Genomic DNA, 17,918 nt, shown 5'->3' on the forward strand with positions numbered 1-17,918 from the left:
ATTTTATATTGTAATTTTCTGTACTTTAATATGAAAAAATTATTGAACTGTCTTATCTCTAATTTTAAATGGCGTTTGAATTAGCACATATTTTATAACCTGTTCAATTTCGTTGGTTGAATTATCGGATGCAGCAAATTTTTTAATAGTTTTCACAGATTCTAAAAAATAAATAATAAATAATAAATTTAATAATTTAGTTTAAATTATAGTATAGTTTATATTATATTATACATTACCAAAAATAATTTTATTCACAAGTAATTTTTCAAACGAGCATTTTTTATTTCCGCGTCCGTTGTATGAAAATTTGCATAGCAATTCAGGTGTAAACATAAGAGTCATTATTCGTTTTACCATAATTTTAATGGATTTTCCACTAACAGATGATAAACGTTTGACCTAAATCAATAATAGTTTAACTTTTGTATATATAAGTACATACAAATAATCTGCTTAAACAAATTACATACCAACTGATGCCGATAATTTTTATCAATAGATAACTCATTTTCAAATTCTTGTAGATTTTCCTGGCTTTTAATAGGCAATTTATCATCTATAAGACAAGTATCGTATAAGAGTTGAGATTCTCTAGTTTTTGTCAAAGTATTTTCTTCGTCTCTCTGAATAATTATATCTAATTTCTCATGTATTGATTTAATTTCATATTTAATTGTTAGCATATAATGCAATAACCTCGCATATTGATCATCTGTAAAAATACGTTAAAATAATAAATATTCTTCATAGATATACAGTGTTCAGTGGGCAAATCGGGAATTATTAAGATATCCAATAAAAACAAAAATTATGGAATATGTAAATCAAAATTATCAGTTAAATAATATTATGTAATCGACAATAGTATGATTGGAATAATGTTATAGTTGAGGGTACATATTATATACTTATTATTTCTAATAATTACCTTTATGAAGAGTTTTTTTGTTATATTTTGATGTAGGTCCTTCTGTGGATTTAATGGATATACTATTGTTGACTAAAATTAAAATAATTGCATACAGGAAATTAAATTCAATAAAAATTAAAAGGAATAAAATGCTTTTAAAATGAAAGGATATATTAGTATTATTTTAAACTTTGTTCATCATTTTTTTATTTAATGCATGTTAGGAGTGCATAATTTAAAAATGTTAGGACATATTTTCGAACTTATTATTAGTGCATATTATAATGCATATTTTGCCAATTTTTAGTGCATGAATGCATGCTTATTTATGCATTTTTTAGTGCATGAACTTATGAGCCCTAATTATTACTATTACTAGGTTATGATCACTTTTATTATTACTATTATTTCTCACTTGTGTTAGAGGTTAAATTTTTATTTTTCTGTTATACTGTGAACTTGAAACATCATCTTTCTATTATTTATGTTATGTTATGTTGCAAGTTATTGAAAGTAATTATATTAAAAGCTGAAAGTGATTATACTGAGAGACAGAGTTATTTCTTACAAACAAATAAAACTATATTTGTGAATACTAAAAATTAAAATTACCATTAATAATAGAATTGTTTGGCGTACAGGCAGTTAAACTCAAATCACTCCTATTTGGACTTTTATTAATATCATCGAATAGGCTCCTTTTTACACCTTAAATTGTAGATATTTGATTATAAAACATGAAATATAGTCTAATGCAAATTAAACTTTTATTTTACATTACCGTGTGACTGAGATGAAGATGTATATTTGGATGTTTTTAATGGAGACATAATAACACTGCCGTTATCAGATTTGTTTCCTAAAAACTGTATCTAGACTAAACATACCAGTTTGTAAACAAACTCTATTTTGTCTTCTAATTTTTTTCTTTTTTAATTTATCTTCTTCTGTCGAAGAAAGGTCAGATTTACCCTTTGCCATTTCACATTTTTTTTGGGCCTTTGAACAACTGTCTAAAACATATAAAACAACAATGTTTGTTAAAATAATTTGTAATTCTAAGCAATAAAATTATTAAATATTAATTTATGTAAACAAAGACATTGCATTCATCGTTTAGACCCTAATAAAATATTAAATATAAAAATACCTACAAAATATTCATTGAGTTATTATAAACATTATATTTAGAACAAACAGTGTAATTTAAAAACGGCCTTAATTATGAAAGGGTTTTATCAAATAAATTATATTAATGAATCAATGTATTAAATAAAGAAATTATAAATTGATATACGTTAAACTAACCAAAAAATTGAAAATAAACTACCCACTTCATTCGCTCAAAATTATTTTTTCAATTTCAATGATTTATCATTAATTTAAATTGAATACATTATAGTTATATCTAATCCTAACTTACTGCACAACAGAGTAACTAACTTACCTACATTTCGTAAATAAAATTGTTAAATTTTAATAAAAATTGGTGATTATAGAAAAAAATTGATGTAATAAATTCAGCGTGACAAAACACAATGTACTTAGAAAATAAACTTTTAGATTATGTTTAATCTGTCTAACTGAAAGAACGAAATTAAATTTTCAAAATTGCATTTATTTTAATGAGTTAAACAAATATGACATTTAAACAATGAAACAAGACAAGACTATAAAAATGTTAGACACATTATAGCTACTGTAAGTAGAGTAATGTTTTCTATAATTCTATAATATATGGAACAGTAATGTATAAGTATAGATACCTACATAAAATGTTATATTATTACAGCCTGTTTTATTAAAAACAACTTCCTAAGTGTAATAATCAAAAATAAAATTTTTCTAAAATAGGAAACGAATATATTTGATTAGTGACGAGGGGAAACATTTTATCATATACAGATACTATTATTATATTTAATTAAAATACAAAATATACTTATAGTTTTCCATAATGCTTACCGATATTACTGCTCAAACAACGTGCTTCAAAAAACGAAAAATCAAGCTTATTTGGTCGTACTTGATTGAATATTGCTTTTTTTATGTCTTTAGTTTTGGACGATCTTGGCCAAGCACAATTCCCTTTTGCATACCAGAATCCAGGAACTACTTCCACACTGTTGTCCAAAACAAAATGTACAACACACCACACCATTTTATGCATTTGTATTTTCGTAAAGAATAAAACCGTTCAAGAAACGCGTGTGAAGGACGGACGCCGTCGCCGAACACGATTATAATATAATATAGACGTGATAGCGAAGGCGCGAGGTGAGTCGTGACCGTTGATCGTTGACGAATGACAAGCTTAATATCGTATTATTATATCGTCGCACTCACACATCGTCGCCGTAGTATAAAAATATTGATAAACTTATGGAATTCCCAATGATAACTATATTATTTCCATCATTAAATTATTTATTTTAGTCATAGAATTAGAACGACTTTATTTACATCTGATAAAATACGCTGTAATCGTAATGAACTATTTTTTTTTATATGACATGTTGGTTTTTCGGGGATATAACTAAATAATAATAAATATATTAAACAAGCCAGCTTTATCAAGTAAAATCAAAATAATGCTGACAATATGGTTTTCGACATACCTAGTGTTGATCACCAGACTTAACATTTTGAATATAGCTCACTTGTTTTAAAAGGTTGGCCACCCCTTCCGATGAGAATAATACATAGAGTAATTTTACTCTATGGAATAATATAATCATATTAGAACAATCGACCATATAATATGTGCTAATAGACCATTTAAACACACTCTAATATAGTACATAGTCGTAAAAAAATAGTTTCGAGTAGTTTTGACATGGTTACATTTATTTAATAAATCCCTACGCGGCTTTTATAATATAAACTCAAATGAGTCAAATTTGTATACGACTAGTCAAAGACATGCGTATAATATTACTCTGCAGAATAAAATAATATTACACATAATATATATACCTATATATTATATATATTATCATTGTTGTTACCCACAAATGTTGTTAACATTATAATTTATATACATAAATACTTTTTTTTAAATTTGCAAGTTGTATAGAAATATTTTTTTTTTACTCGTGACTGGTATTCGGTAAGTTTTATATTATAAAGTACAGTAGTTTTAATTACATTTTAAAATCCTATTATTGTTATTTGTAATTATGATTTATAGGTAGCTTACAATTTTTATTTCTCAAGGTATAATTCATTATGAGTCATTACAATAGTCATTACAGTAAGTCAACAAAAAGGAGACGGGTCATTCAAGAAATTGATTGTAATATGTCATTACATTTTGACACAGACGATGAAGAAGGATTGGAATTTGAAGAAGAAACTGTAGAAGTATCCCAGGAAAAGTCAGATTTTCATGAGCAGAATCAAATGGATGGTACCTACCTTTTTATTTATTTTGATGTTAAGTCAAAACTATAATTGAAATCTTTTTAGTTACATACTTACATACGTAATTCTTCACTACTAGCTATAGTACTGTAATATAGTATATACTATTACTATATAATATACTACTAGTATATACTGTCTATTCAAAACTCATTTATATAAAATGTAAATAATAATTAAATAAATATACCATCAACGAAAAATTTGAACTAACTAATTACTAATTATATTATATTATATAGTTTATTAAATAATAACAAATTATTTTTTTTCATCAATAATGAATATTCGCTACGAAGGTAGGTAATTATAATATTTGTTAAGTCACAATAAAAAAAAAAAATGTACGTAGGTAATCGTTTACTATAATAATATTATACACAATAAAACCAAACAGGAATTGAGACTCCATCCAGTCTTGCAGTGCCCGCTGCCCATGTTGCTATATTAAAATATAGATAATAGACACATAATATTATGTAGGGCGCGCGCGCCGGGCGTAGGCATATAGCTGCAGAAATGCGTACCTAGTTCTTCGGAGCATTTTGCTATTTTGATAATATAATAATTTTACAATTGTTGTTGACATAATGAAATCATTTCCGATTAATGGTTTTCTATAGAATATTAGTATAATATGTATACTATATTGCAAGCAATGGTGGTAATAATTTTTACTCTTATCATATTTTTTTGTCTATACCTATAATATAATAATATAATAATAGATAAAATTTCACTTCACTCCTATAATTTCTTATGAATGGTCAAATTGATGGAATTTATAATATCATTTATTCATAATAATGCCTCAAATATATTACGTAATAACAAGATTGAGAAAGTTCATAAAATTAAACACAACATATTAATTTTAGTCTTTAAAATATAAATACAAAATAGTATTAAATTAGTATTTCTGACTACCCTAGTATTTCTTACTTAGAAATTATTGTACTATATAAACTTTTTAAAATACTTTTTTATTTACGTACGCCTATTTATTTTCTATTTGTATTTTGTAATGTATGGATGTATATGAACATTATCCTGTATGATTATAGGTTCATTTGTTACGTGTAATAACATTGATACTTCGAGTTGTTTGACCGCGATGAACACTAGTAAATCAGTTCATGATGACGTTTTAGACGTTAACGTTGATAGCATGGCTGAACCAGATAGTTCTGATGAAGATAATATTGATAATGAATTATCTACAAGTTCTCCTAGAACTCAACTAGCACAGTGGGCTATTAAGCATAACATTTCTAATGTTGCAGTATCTGACTTACTAAAAATTGTTAATTCGTGTTATGATACTTCAGTACCGATTGACGCCAGGACTTTACTTAAAACTGATATTTCCGGTACTAATATTCCTTTAAGAGATGTTTTACCTGGTAAATATTACCATTTTGGAATCGCAAACGGAATTAGAAATCATTTAATTATTGAAAACCGAAATGATCAATTGATCAAATTAGTAATAGGTATTGATGGATTACCTCTAACTAAGAGTTCAAGAAGCACGTTTTGGCCAATTTTGTGTTATATTAGACCGCATTCAAATATTGTGTTTCCTATTGGAATTTATTGGGGTTATGACAAACCAAGCGATTCAAATGATTTTTTACACGATTTTTATGAAGAGGTAGTACATTTAATACATAACGGTATAGACATTAAAAATATGTCGGGAGTACTCAAAAATAACCAAATTTGTATTGATACATTCTGTTGCGACGTACCGGCAAAGGCCTATGTTTTAAAGACTAAGGGTCATAGTGGTTTTTCTTCGTGTTTTCGGTGTTGCACAGAAGGAGAGTATTTAAATAGAAGAGTTTGTTTCCCAGATATTAATTGTAATAAACGGACTCACGAAACTTTTATAAACCAACAGCAAGAAGACCACCATGTTGGCTCTAGTTTGTCAATTTTAATCAACATTCCAAAAATAAATATTATTAATGTATTCTCACTAGATTATATGCATTTAATATGTTTAGGTGTAACAAAGAAATTGATTAATTTATGGTTGAAGGGTCCCTTGAAAACCCGTTTGAATGGTACTAAAAGTAAATGTCTAAATAATAGTTTAATAGAGCTCAAACATTTTGCCTCCATTGACTTTCAGCGGAAACCTCGTGGTATTGATGAAATATCTAGGTGGAAAGCTGTAGAATTTCGAAGTTTTTTATTATACCTTGGACCTGTGGTACTTAAAAATGTTATTCATAAAAAATGCTATTTAAACTTTTTATGTTTACACGTAAGTATTTTTAAACTACTTAAATCAAACATTGACAATAATTTCTTAGATTTTTGTAAACGATTATTAGATTATTTTATACATAATTTTATTTCCATTTATGGTCGTGAATGGGTATCTTATAATGTGCACGCACTACAACACTTAACTGATGATTATAAAAACTTTGGTTCATTAGAAAACGGTAGCGCGTTTCCATTTGAAAATCACATGAAAACCCTTAAAAAATATGTGCGAAAAAGCAATCAACCATTACAGCAGGCAGTTAAACGTTATACCGAGACTATACACTACAATAATATGTCATTAAAAGCTTTACCTCATACAACTGATTTTATTTTTAAAAATAAACATACAAAAGGCCCATTACTTACAGAATTAAACGATGAATACATTGATTTTCAATTTAAAACTCTAATTTTCAGCAACACCGAGATTAGAATTCACCAAGTATCTGATAATTGTCTATTGATGACTGATGGCAGTATTGTTAAGGTTAAAAATATTGTTTGCCTAAATGAAACATCCAATCAAGGTTTTATCTTAGGACACAGTTTTGATATGAAAGAACCATTTTATCTAAAACCTATTGACAGTTCTAAGTTAGATATTTTCACAATTGATAATTTAAATAATAATTTAAAATGTTGGCCACTTGGTAGTATTAAGTGCAAATGTATGATTTTAAAATTTAATTTTACTAATAAAAGCGTAGCTTTTCCACTCATTCATACATATAAAATTTAAAATGACTAAAACAATATATCTATCCATTAAAAATATATTATGTATTATAATAGGTACCTAAATTTATAACACGTATAATAATAATATATATCATATTATAATAAATTAATGTACCTACCTATCATAACTTTTAAAATCAACAAATGACTGATGTTGAAAATGTATCTATATCATTTCTATAGTATTATATTATAATTAATTATTTAAATAAGTATCTAATCATCACTGGATTAGACTAAATGAGTTTATCTGTGATTTACAAAAGTTAAAAACTATCCAATATGTATAAATTTCTTTTTCAATTTTTATTTGTTAATTAATATATAGTATATCATCACTTTTTGAAATATTTTGTTTTAGTTTTAATTAATTATTCTGTGTTGTAGCTACACTTATTATTATATTTTACAATTTCACTTAAGTATTCTTTAATGTTTATATTCTAATATAATGTTTTAAATTGTTAATAATATCTAATAATAGTTTTTAATTTGATTAACAAGTTTTTTGATGTTACCTACAATAAAATATGCATGGTTTTTATTTATATTAAACTATTCTTTTATACTTATACCTACTAATTATTTCTATAAATTATATTATAGTATTGATAAATGATAATACTGTATTATATATTTTATTTTATCCATAATATACATATATATATTATATATATGATACACCTACCTACCAGTATAATTAAATCAAGAATTGGATTTATTATGGTACCTACACTTTTAATACCTACATTTATTAATTATTATGGTATATTTTTAATACAAGTGAATAATTTCTTATCTCATGACTCATAGCAATGTTTTATGAGTTTATGACCAATGACAGTATAATATAGACTAACCTATAAAATAAGCTATACTTACAATATTACAATAATATCAAAGAATAGACTAAATTGACTATATTATTATGAAATATCTTGTTGTCTGTAGAATGAAGATTATTGTAAATTACCTATGTCACTTGATGGACACATAAATTGCCTAGCTATAATATTATGTTATTATATGTGTATAAACTGAGGTACACATTATTTTTATTAAAACTCAATTAATGTTTGCTGTTTAACAGGGCAATAATATTACTCCCAGAGTGATAACGACATAACGTGATTACTTTAGTTTTCGTCATAAAACGTATTACAATTTTTAAAAAGCTGAGATTCGAATAGATTGTACCTAATCAGAAAGTTTATTATTTACAAGTCACAAATTACTTAATGAGCATTATTATAATACAATTAAAATTATAAAATATAATAATAAATCATGATAAATATTAAATTATTATTCGTGTTCGGAGTAATTACCACAATGACGTAGGTATATACCGTATACGTATCCATACACTTGCATAAATATCAGGGCCTCCTATACGGATTACGGATATAATCAATGGCGTATTCAGAATTTTTTTAGGGTGGGGCACACACGCGACTGTCTGAAATTTAGAAAAATAGCCAAAAATAAAAATAATATATATAAAACACTGCAATAAAAAGCAAATACCTACGGCCAATGAGGAGGGGGTATGTCTCCTGTGCCCCCCCCTGGATACGCCACTGGATATAATATATGAAAGGGATATATTATATTCTTGCGATGAAGCATTTTTAAAAACAATTTTTTATTGTTATTTTAATTGTTGTATTACACAAGTGCGTATATTGTTTTATAATATAGAGATCTGTGCAATGTGCATCATTCATAATCATTTATTTTTTGGCAACGCGTCGTCGCCCGTCGGCCACGACGTTCTTATCTTATCTCCGTGGTAGCTGACTTTTATAAGATCATATCATAGACATATAAATTAAATTATATGTCTATGGATCATATACTAGTAATTACTATAATATAATCTAAACTCTAAAGGTCTATCCTCACCTGGAAGTTCGTACAATAAAGAGTTGTAAATTAGCGACGATTATACAATGTTGTGTTGTTTCAATAAAGTTAATTTTCATAATGTATAATATTCCGACTAGTTAATGCGGAAATTAAATAGCTTATATTGCTTTATGAGAGCATGTTAAAATGTAGTCTAGTGGTACCGAAAACCATACGGAGCGCGACATGTAAAGAGTTCACATCAGGGACAACCAACAATTTTTTTTGCGCTTTTTTAATTGTTTTTTATGATAACTGATACAACAGTTAGTAACTTAGTAATTACCTGTGACCTACTTGAGGTGGTGTTGCATAGCAAGTTGAGGGATATATCCGATTAGCGGAGCGGAGCGACGGCGCCGAGGAGTGCATATCGACGAATGCCGCTTGCACAGCATCACTGACCACTGACGCATATCATGCGCATAAATCAGCCGGGTATCTAATATATACACGGATGGTTCCATGAACGCTTTATCTACACGGGCACCCGGGTATCTTGACACAGCGTATAATATATTATATTATTATAAAGGGCTCTGAAGTCTGAGTGATAATTGATTTATCAATGTATCATGCACGAATAAAAATATACCTACTATAGATACGCATTACTCAATGAATAAATTATATTATTTAATTATTTATAGTAAAAAGCGACGCCCCCATGGCCCCATATGATATATATATATAAAATATATATAATTTAACGCTATTTATTTATACCGCAATAATAATGTGGACGAAATTTTATTAAACATTCAATAAATACTTGAACGGATACATTAACAATGTAATTCTAATTTAATGTGTGAATAGTGTTAACCTTCTAACCTATTATTGATGTTTATAGATATAGGCTTAATAAGCATTATTTATGATACTCTATTTAAATGTTAGTCATAGTAGGTTTATTCAGAATTTGATATAAATTAACTTATAAATATTTAAAATCTAACCTAAATCAAATGTTTATATAGCACTAAGAACTTACTTTAATGTAAAGGTTTAAAAATAAACACTTTTTCTAGTATTGTTGAATCTTATTTTTTAAAACTTTAAAATTCAACTCAACTTCAACATTTATAGAAGTTTTAACATTGGAAAATGTTATGTGGGTTATAGGATCTGCATGAAGCCTATTAGCAGCGACTGCTCTATGCTTAAAGATCTTAGTGCGTTAATAGTGGTTATTTGAGCCGGAATAGAATCACCTTAAACAAACCGTAACCAAAATTTAGAAAATACGTATTTAATTTGAAGAATTATCTTCCCAAAAGTAATTTTGTAACAAAAAAAAAAAAAAAAAAAAAATCATAAAAATATAAATCTAAAAAAATGTACAATACGAATAGTTAATGCTATGAGTTTAAAAAATTTGAGGTTCTTCTATAGAAAATAATATTAAATCACCTGGTTATAGCTTTAAATCTTTTGAATATCTTAACAAAAAATGACGAACGTTTCACCAGCACCCCCCCGCCAGAACCGAAGGGGTCAGGGTGATTTTTTCGGTCCCATCATTTAGTACGTAATTTGTATACATTTGTATGCCTGTTTCCGAAATTCGTACGACCTCCCGTCTAAGTACAAACAGCGTTCCAATGATTTGGACATTTCCCCAGCCCCCCCCCCCCCCCCAAGAGAATTATGGATGCTATATGTTTTTGAAACAAAAAATGAAAAATCCACATGGGTTCGACACTTACTGTTTAAGATAAAATAAATAAATATTATTATAATACATTTCTATCTATTTAGATATATTATTATCATTTATTATAATAATAACTATAATAATAGGTTGAGTAGTCACGTGGGTTCAAAGTGTGTAATGAGTATATTATATTGGTTTAAACTTTTAAAAGAATATGTTATTAGTATACAGACAAACGATTGACTACCATGTCAGTAACAAAATATACAATATTCAATAAATTAAATATTTTTGAACAAGGCAGCAATTCTAATTTTGATTTATATCTGTTTAAATATTTATTTAGGCCCCAATTTGAAAAATGGCCATACAAATTCATACTAATTGTGTTCGATCTTTTCATAGTTTCGAATTTGCCGCTAAATATTGTTAAAAAAAAAAATAATGAAAATCGTATGTGGGGGTGCTGGGGTAATATACGTCAAATAATGTGATAGGTACCTATGTATCAGATTATTCCGATTCAATTTTTATTAATCCAATAAATAATGTTGAAATTGAAAATCTATTAAAATTCTTAATTTATGATTAACTAGCTGACCCGACACGGCGTTGCCCGTGTGTTACTTTCTTTTTTTGCATTTTCGTATGCCGTGTGTTAATTTTTAATTTAATCTTATTGATAGTGCTAATATTACGTCGAATTCACGACGAAAGATTTGTAATGTGGCAGTTTTTGTGCCTACGTATTTTAAAAAATTCTCCTGAACAGAACCGTCACCCTGGTGATAGGGCGTTGTGAATAAAAAATAATTAAATAAAACATATATAATGATTTAAAAGTAAGTAGTTATAGTTTTAACTGTTATAGTTTTATTTAATTATTTTTTATTCACAACGCCCTATCACCAGGGTGACGGTTCTGTCATGATTTAAAAGTAAGTAATCGCTTTATTGTTAATCATGTGAATCATAATTATTATTATTATCATTGTAGTACTTTGTGGTATACGATGTTTCTTGTTTGATTACCTGGCGCATAGATAAACAAATCTGATGGTTTTCCAACACGGGAACAGGCAACATACAATTGACCATGTGAGAAACATGGGTTTTCTAGATTAATACCACAAACACTTAATGATTGCCCCTGTGACTTGTTTATAGTCATAGCAAAAGCAAGACGCACTGGAAACTGTAGTCGTTTAAACTCAAATGGCACATCAGTCGGAATCATTGGGATGCGCGGTATGAGAACATCTTCTCCTTTATACTTTCCTTTGAGTATAGTTGCTTCTATCACATTGTTTAGTAATTTTTTTATCGCTAACCGTGTACCGTTGCAAAGACGCGGTTGGTTGATATTTCGCAACATTATAACCACCGATCCAACCTTTAATTGAAGATTGTGAGGTGGCAATCCTGGCAAATCCAGCGAGTTTAAAAATTCCGGTGGATAGTTGACTACATCATCTTGATTAGTAGCCGAATCAACTGATTTATATATCATCAATTCGCCTGTAATTTGTTCTTGAATTTTGAAATTTAATTCATTTACATCTATGTTTTTTGCAGCCAGTATAGCTCGTTCGCTCAACCAATCATGGTTTCTGTAATTTTGAGAAACATCTGGAAACACCTTCTGAATAAGTTCATCTTTTGATCGAGTTAACTGACAAAAACTTAGAGGAAAGTTAATGCAGCCAGTCAACATGTCTATAGGAAATTTGCCATTACCAATGTCAATGAGTTGTTTAGAGAATATGTTTCCAGATTGGTCATTTTGCAACTCGACACGCATATTCTTGCTTAAATGAAGTACTTTGACATGTTTCCACAAACTGGAGGACTTTAGACATGCATTGAGTTCATCAGCTGGCGTTGATCGTGGAATCACCGGCAATGTTTGACGAAAATCTCCTGCTAATAAAATCATTGCACCACCAAATCGGTTATTATTGCTCCGTAGATCTTTTAAGGTTCTGTCCAAAGCCTCCAAAGATTTTTTATGTGCCATCGTGCATTCATCCCAAACAATCAATTTACATTGCTGCAAAACCTTTGCCATTGCAGAGTTCTTCGAAACGTTGCAGGTTGGAGTTTCATTGCTATGCATATTTAATGGCAATTTTAGTGCTGAATGGGCTGTTCGACCACCTTCAAGCAAAGTTGCTGCGATTCCCGACGAAGCGAGTGCAAGTGCAATTTTATTTTGTGAGCGAATTGTTGCTAATATTAATGAAATCAAAAAAGTTTTTCCTGTACCACCAGGTGCATCTAAGAAGTAAATCCCTCCAGTTTCATCATTTGTTACTTTCATAAGAGTTTCAAATACATACTTCTGTTGTTCATTTAACAGTGGAAGATTTGTTTGAATTAATTCTTTCAAATCGTTGAGATCATACAGTCTTTCTCGATGCAACTCTTGGTTAAAAGCGTCATGCATTGGACGATTGGGCGCGGTCAGGCCTAATTGAATTAATAGTTTGTTTGACATTATCAAGCACATGTCCTCAATTGAAATCAATGCTTCATTGTAAATTTCTTCACTGATTTGTATATTTGGATTTCCCATTCTATTCTGTATTTGATACAAAATATCATCACACATATAATCTTTGTACTTGATCCACAAATCAATTGGGTTTGATGGGAAGCATGTAGATATGATTATAGAAAACAATGTTCGTATTTGATGAGCGTGTGATGATATTACAGCATCATTGAGAGTTTGATCCCAATGAGCGTCATTTTCAAGCAATTGCAAACGTTGACAGGCTTCTCTGTAGGATACACACAATTCACCATCAACAGTTCGTAACTGTTGGAATGATGTTGGGCCACGTACATTGACTAATAGCAGTCGTAAGTAAAAACATTCATCATTGCTTGGATGTACTGAATAAATCCGGCCAATCGCATCGGTGGAATATACATCTGTATATCCTGGAACTGGTTTTCCTTGTTTCCGTCGTATAAATCTCCTTGAGGATTGATTCCAGGTATAATATTTTGGCATTTCAGAATATAGCAATGTTTGTGCGAAATCATCGTTTTGGCATGTCTCAAAAAAACTGGTTAATGTAGTAGATGGTGGCTGAGCAGCTCTTTGTACTGCGTTCTGTGCTGTAAAATACACTCTTTGTCCATTTTCTAAATGCACAGCTAAGTGAACAACAGAAGGGTGTCTCTCATGAATAGGAAAAGAAAATATTCGCCAAACTGCTTCATTACTACTGACATAGCGGCCCATTTGGTATTGGGTAACTTCATCATTGGAATTCTCTGCACCAATTCCAATCACAGCCATATCACTCCCTTTGGCTACATATTTGCAAATGTATTTAATAGATTTCACTGAATGGCAAGATTCAACGTTGATGTGTGCTTTGAATGTCTTTGATAAAATGGGTGAATATGGAACAATCCAACGATTATCTATTTCAATATCTTGTTGATTTAATTTGACAATTGTTGATTTTCCATTGTCTGCTGTCGATCTGCGACGATACAATGGATAACCGTCATTACCAGTAATTGTTTCCGATATTAATGTCCGTGGATATCGTTTTGAACATTTACCATCCATCATACACGGTGAATTTTGATTAAGAGTTCCACAGGGACCATGTATCATGTTTTTGATAACTACCTCATGCAATCCAGGATCTACTTGTACATTAGGGATTTCAGCTGATATCACTGCATCAACTTCATTTGGCCTTATATTTTCAACCAACCAAATCAAAATGTGTGCATGTGGCAATCCTCGTTTCTGCCACTCCACAGAATACATCCAGCAGCGTGTCTCACCAAACACATTATGTTTTACGATGAAATCCATTAAAGATTTCAACTTTTGTCTAAAGACTCTGGCTGTAATATCATGACGATCAATGGGTGATTGCCCAGAGAATAACTCCTGATTGATTTCTATCCATTGCGGATTGCATGTAAATGTGATGAACAAATCTGCTGTACCATAATGACGAACATACGACATGGCATCTTGAGCATATTCGTGCATATGCCGAGGGCTTCCGATGTATGTTGCTGGAAGAATAGTCATCCGACCGACATTCTGTGCATTTCCATCAGTATTAATCGCATCTCGAAGGTGAATATACTCTTCAGATCGGAGTTTGGTTTGATTCAACCTGATGAATGTTAATCTTTCCGTTTCAATTTTAACATACATGTCAACAACATATTTGTGATATAATCGCCGACATTTCAATATGTGATTATCTTCATTTTCCCGAATCATTAGGCGGTATGAATAATAGTTCATTGAACTGACTTTTTTGTTGGTTTCAGAACCTGTAAATAGATTTTGTTTTAATAACATTCAAATATAAAATTAAAATACATAATATAATGACTGAGATATTATCGCCATAGCTAAACTAATATTTTAGTTACCTGCAATGGGATTTATCATTTTTATTGAGAAATCGTAGCCATCTTCACCTTGCCAAAATATAATGGGATATTGCAGTGCATCATATGAGCGGTGTGTTTCCTTTATACGTTGTAATTGATCATTCCGACGACGTAAAACAATATCACGGGATTCCAAGTTTTCTCCAACTACAACGATAGCAACTTCATCAATAGTTGGTGCATTAAAACGTCTTGTATGTTGACCTGCAGGTGTTTTATCAGCTCTGATTACAATTTTGTGATTATCGGATGGCATCAGATCCAGGGCAGTTTTAAACAATATAATCAATTGATTGTGCTGATGAAATAAAGTTTGTAATTGTTCTACAATAGACCTCTTTACTAAATTGTTATGTGCACAACGCAGATCAATTTCTTGTGGTGAATTGCCCATAAAATAAATTTGCAGGAATTTGTTGTCGCTATCTGACACTGGTAACAGTGAACCTGCTCTGTGATATATTTGCCCTTGTATCTGTAAATAAAAAAAATATATTATGGTGTGGTATAAATTAATGGATTGTCGGTGATCAAACTTAAATAATATTTGATCTTAAAAAGTATATATTTAGTTTTAACTAATATCTATCAAATATAAAATATAATAAAAGTGTCACTGAAACTGAAACACCATATAATATGATGACTAAGTGATATATTTCGTAATGATTAAGAAATTGAAGATTAGTGACACATCTTAACTTTGGTGACAGAAAATTTTGTTCGCTAAAATAATTATGAGTAACTGCTATAATACATACCTTGAAAGTTGGCATAAAATTTTCCCGAACTACATTTGTTGCCCCAAATGAAGTCATTTGAAAGCAATTGTTATATTGTTGGATATTTGTCAAAAAGTGTATAGAATCTGTTCCTATTCCTGAAACCAATGAGTACAATGGTTCTGGTGGTGGATCCAATGGTATCAATTTCACTTTACCATTTGCGCAACACAATCCATTGGCTTCGTTTTTGTATTTTAATGCCTTACAGTGTGAGCAAACCGAGTTCATAGAACCAATAACAACACATTGGTAGTTACTGTAGTCAATTGACACATCGTAACTAAAAGCAGCTCGATTCAAACTTGCTCGCGCTTCACGCGTTTGTGAATTAGATCGGTAATTAGCTTGGTTTGTAGCATTTCTGGTTCTTCTACCTAAATTGCTTCGTCTTATAGGAGGCATATAAATATAAATTATTTTTTCACTAATCACGAACTAAACAAACACTAACTAACTAAACACTCTGCACAAAACACGATTGTTGGTTGCCATGGATACGATCAGTATTATATTATAAATATTATAGGAAGGGCTATTTTAAAAAGAAAAGGGCTATTTTTAGGGTTTTTCCAGCAATAATTCTAATTTTTCTAGCCGTAAAAACCATCCTTGGACTTCAACGAACATTTGCGAACATTTGCGTTGTTTGTATGTCTATTTGCATGCATTTTTAAAAACATTTTAAATAAATGATTTATTTTATTTAAATGGTTGCCATTGACTACCAAAAATAATTTAGTTGACTATTTGCTGGATAGATGGCGCCTCTGTAATTTCATCACCACCTCGTCATATTTCTCTAATCCGATAACTTTCTCAAATTTTTCGTCCGTAAGAACCTTCTCCTGACAATTACGACCCAAACAAAAAAAGAATGAGCGAAATCGGTCCAGGCGTTGTTGAGTTATGCGCTTACCAAATTTTGCGATTCATTTTTATATATAAATATAAAATTATGTAATTTTTTAATTATATTTCAGAAATGTTTATTATTGTCAATAATTGAATCCAAATAAAACCTCAGCACAAGCTATGCTTACCTGTATGTCAGTTACAAATCTTGTATTTAAATCTTATATTTACACCATGTTCTGCACATGTTTCTTTTGATTTGCGAAATATACTATTATTATTATTATAATACAAATTTGGAAATTTGTATTTATTTATGCTACGCTAATCATTAATCATGTAATATAATATTATTATTAAATACTAATTACTCGTATTAGTCTTATTAAACCTATTACACACTTATTTCTTATAATATGATTAAAAACTAATTTACAATACTTAATAAATAACAAGCTATTTCAATGAAGTACAACAAATATCATTATTTTGGACATTATGCTTTTGTTCTCGAGAACCCTATAATACCTTTTACTTTTTAACTGTTCTAACCCCTAGTTGAGAAACGCCGCTGTATAGTATTTATTAAAAAATATTCAATTACCTTCTTTCATCAACATATTTGCTTTATTTCGAGTATAAATCGATGGATCCATTCTTTGAGTCAGCATTGCGTTTAAAAGCATGTTCTTTTTCCGAACCCATAAGTCTCCGCTTTTTAAAATGTTTTCCATGAAAACAGCCGATGTAGATGCATTTCATAACAACTCTAAATAAATAATAAAAACTGTCAAATACATGGAGCAATGACTTATATTTTAGTAAAACAAGTAGTTATATACAAACCGAGTATTTACCGCTGGTACCGAATCTATGGTTCCCTGAAACGATGAACTGCATTCTATACATTGCCCTTGAA

At 29.5% G+C, this 17,918-nt stretch overlaps 2 protein-coding genes across 3 annotated transcripts; both read right to left on the bottom strand.

The window, feature by feature from the left end:
• Positions 1-39: 39 nt before the first annotated feature.
• Positions 40-3,074, bottom strand: LOC126553241 (uncharacterized). Its single transcript, XM_050208393.1, has 6 exons — positions 2,879-3,074; positions 1,801-1,926; positions 932-1,003; positions 474-715; positions 240-402; positions 40-161 (listed from the first exon to the last, which is right to left on the bottom strand). Exons 1-6 carry the CDS (start codon positions 3,072-3,074, stop codon positions 40-42), a joined length of 921 nt encoding a protein of 306 aa, XP_050064350.1.
• Positions 3,075-11,870: 8,796 nt separating this feature from the next.
• On the bottom strand, positions 11,871-16,535 carry LOC126553238 (uncharacterized). 2 transcript variants are annotated; one of them, XM_050208392.1, is made up of 4 exons: positions 16,303-16,535; positions 16,124-16,236; positions 15,342-15,837; positions 11,871-15,239 (listed from the first exon to the last, which is right to left on the bottom strand). In XM_050208392.1, the coding sequence occupies exons 1-4, from the start codon at positions 16,373-16,375 to the stop codon at positions 11,908-11,910; spliced, it is 4,014 nt and encodes a 1,337-aa protein (XP_050064349.1). In that variant the 5' UTR covers positions 16,376-16,535; the 3' UTR covers positions 11,871-11,907. The 2 variants fall into 2 exon arrangements, with proteins under 2 accessions (XP_050064349.1, XP_050064348.1); XM_050208391.1 differs by having other exon boundaries at positions 16,124-16,535.
• Positions 16,536-17,918: the final 1,383 nt, after the last annotated feature.

This window comes from Aphis gossypii, unplaced genomic scaffold (genome assembly GCF_020184175.1).
Source record: "Aphis gossypii isolate Hap1 unplaced genomic scaffold, ASM2018417v2 Contig00106, whole genome shotgun sequence".
Taxonomy (NCBI): Eukaryota; Metazoa; Arthropoda; class Insecta; order Hemiptera; family Aphididae; genus Aphis; species Aphis gossypii.